This window comes from Nicotiana tomentosiformis, chromosome 12 (genome assembly GCF_000390325.3).
Source record: "Nicotiana tomentosiformis chromosome 12, ASM39032v3, whole genome shotgun sequence".
Taxonomy (NCBI): domain Eukaryota; kingdom Viridiplantae; phylum Streptophyta; class Magnoliopsida; order Solanales; family Solanaceae; genus Nicotiana; species Nicotiana tomentosiformis.
Genome location: NC_090823.1, coordinates 33,920,539 through 33,923,183, shown reverse-complemented (window position 1 = coordinate 33,923,183; position 2,645 = coordinate 33,920,539). Strand labels below are relative to the sequence as shown.

The following is a 2,645-nucleotide window of genomic DNA, read 5'->3' as shown; positions in this document are numbered from 1 at the left end:
AAGCCAATTTATTCGTCCTCAATCAAAGGAGTTCAGATTGCCAATCACGGATACTCAATCAAGAAGCTTGCCAGCAAATATTCTGTGTCCAGAAATAAACTCACTCCAGGCATAAATGGCTCCTCAATACAATCTAGTAACAAGGAAAGTCACAATCGAATCTGGGTTCTTCAAAGAGCAGGATTCGAAGAGGCACCCCTCGGGTTAAATTTCTTTTATAAAGATCTTGCGCCTTTAATTTCGTCGAAGACTCAATGGTTCTTTTCTCTCCTATAAGAAGGCTGATACTTTCAAGAAGAAGGCTGGCGCAACTACACACATTGTATTCTAAGTCTATCCACTTCTTAGCCTAAACACTGTAATTCTTAGTTTTGAGTGTCTCAAAAGATAGGAAGATCTATAACACAAAATAGAGTTGTGTCGAATACTCAGAACTCATTATTGATACCTTTTGTTGGTGGTGAACGAGTTAAAACCATTTATGTTGTAACACTTTTAAAGATCTTAAGGGAACCCTTGTGACCCAAGGAAAACTGGATGTAAGTACCACGACGGTACCGAACCGGTATAAAATTGTTGTGTGTTATTTACTTTTCACTATTGCTTACTTTCATTCTGCAATGTGGTTAGTCAACTAATACTTCTGTTAGTCGACTATATTTTAAATAGCCAACAATTCCCCCCCTCCCCTTGTACTTTCAATTGGTATCAGAGAAAGGCTCACAATCTTTGCTTAACTGCTAGTGAGGAAAAGATCATGGGATCTAACACTATTATTGGTGCTCTATTTCAAGATGGAACCTCTCAGGTTCGACCCCTCTACTTCAACGGTCATCACCTCTCGCACTGGAAAGTGTGCATGGAAATTTATACTATGCCATATGACATCAAAGTATGGCGTGTGATAGAAAAGGAAAATCTTCCAATTCCTCCTAAGAAGGATGCAAATGGTCAAGTCATCGTATCAACTGATCCTCTTGACTTGGATGATTACACTAATGAACAAGTTGCTGTTATAACTGTTAATACAAAAGCAAAAAATCTACTGTACAATGCTATCAGTGGAGAAGAATATAAAAAGATATCAAGTTGCGAAACTGTCAAAGAAATATGGGACAAACTGGAGGTCACTTACGAAGGAACCAACAAAGTGAAAGAAACTAGGATAAATCTCTTGGTTCGGGACTACGAGTTATTTCAAATGAAGGATGGTGAATCTATAGAAGAAATATTTTTCAGGTTCAACAAAATTCTTGGAGATCTCAAGTCGTTTGGTAGACCTATCAAAAGTGGAGAACATGTTAGAAAGATCCTCAGAAATTTACCTACTATTTGACAGCCAAAGGTCATTGCTTTGGAATGTCAAGATCTGGACAAAATTTCTTATGATAAACTCAGAGGTGCTCTAAGGCAACTACGGCTGAATCAAAAAATGAAGAGGAGGAAGAAGGAGGAGAACAAGATAAAAACATTGCTATGCTCTCTCAAGTCGTAACTAGCATGATGAGAATAAACAGGAATAACAGAAGAGGGAAGACTAACTTTAGGAAAGGAAGGATGCGCAATGAAGCTGATAAAAATGATAGAAGGTGCTATGAATGTGGAAAGTTTGGTCATATTCAAGTTGACTGTCCTGAACTAAAGAAGAAGCTCATCATAAACATACAAAAGAAGAAAGCTTTCGGAACTTGGAGTGATGAGGAAGAGTATGATCACGAGGAAATTGCTAACATATGTTTCATGGCCATAAGTGAAAATAAAGATTCAGCAGAACTTAGATTGATGGCAGTCAACAATGATGAGGAAGACGACTCAAGAGAACCTTGTCTCTTGGCAGACGAAGGAACTAATGAGGTACGTATTTCCTTATGCCCTAATTGTTATGAACTTCAAGAATTTGTTGATATTGCTCTTGCAGATATAGAAAGTGTTGTAAATAAGCTCAGAAGGATCAAGAGAGAAAAGAAAGACTAGGCCTTGAAACTGGAAGTGCGCAAAATTGAGCGTGATATTCTACAAGATGAAGTAAATGAACTTAAGCTTCAATTGAATGGCTTTCAAAAGACCACGAGTCACAGTCCAGTCAAGTCAAATCAGACTACTCATCACAAACAGAAAATTCTTGCTTGTTCTTTTTGTGGTAAAAATGGCCATAGTACTAACAATTGCAGGAGCAAAATTAAAGCTGAAAGAGGTGCTGGTAACTCTAACAGCTCATCTTGCTTCTATTTTGGTAAAAGAGGTTACACCTCAAATCATTGCAGGTTAAAAGATAACAGGAGATGGGTCTGGAGACCTAAATCTTCAAATCAAACTAACACTCAACACTCTAACCATTCAGGACCCAAGCATGCTTGGGTACCTAAAAATAAGTAATCTTGTTTTGCAGGAACACCGCAAGAAGAATCAGAAAGGAAAATAGTATCTCGACAGCGCGTGTTCCAGACATATGACGAGTGACAAACAACTGTTTAAATCAGTCACTAAGCTAGATAGAGGAACAATTACTTTTGGAGACAAATCCAAGGTGAAATGTAATTGGTGTTAGAAAAGTTCCTTTAAGATCAACATGTGATGTAGATGAAGTCTACCTAGTTGATGAACTTGACTATAATCTTCTCAGCATTAGTCAACTATGTGACAAC

At 37.7% G+C, this 2,645-nt stretch overlaps 1 protein-coding gene across 1 annotated transcript; it reads left to right on the top strand.

Moving 5' to 3' along the window:
• The first annotated feature begins 757 nt into the window (after positions 1-757).
• On the top strand, positions 758-1,974 carry LOC138902453 (uncharacterized). Its single transcript, XM_070190322.1, has 2 exons — positions 758-1,300; positions 1,399-1,974. Exons 1-2 carry the CDS (start codon positions 758-760, stop codon positions 1,972-1,974), a joined length of 1,119 nt encoding a protein of 372 aa, XP_070046423.1.
• The last annotated feature ends 671 nt before the right edge of the window (positions 1,975-2,645 follow it).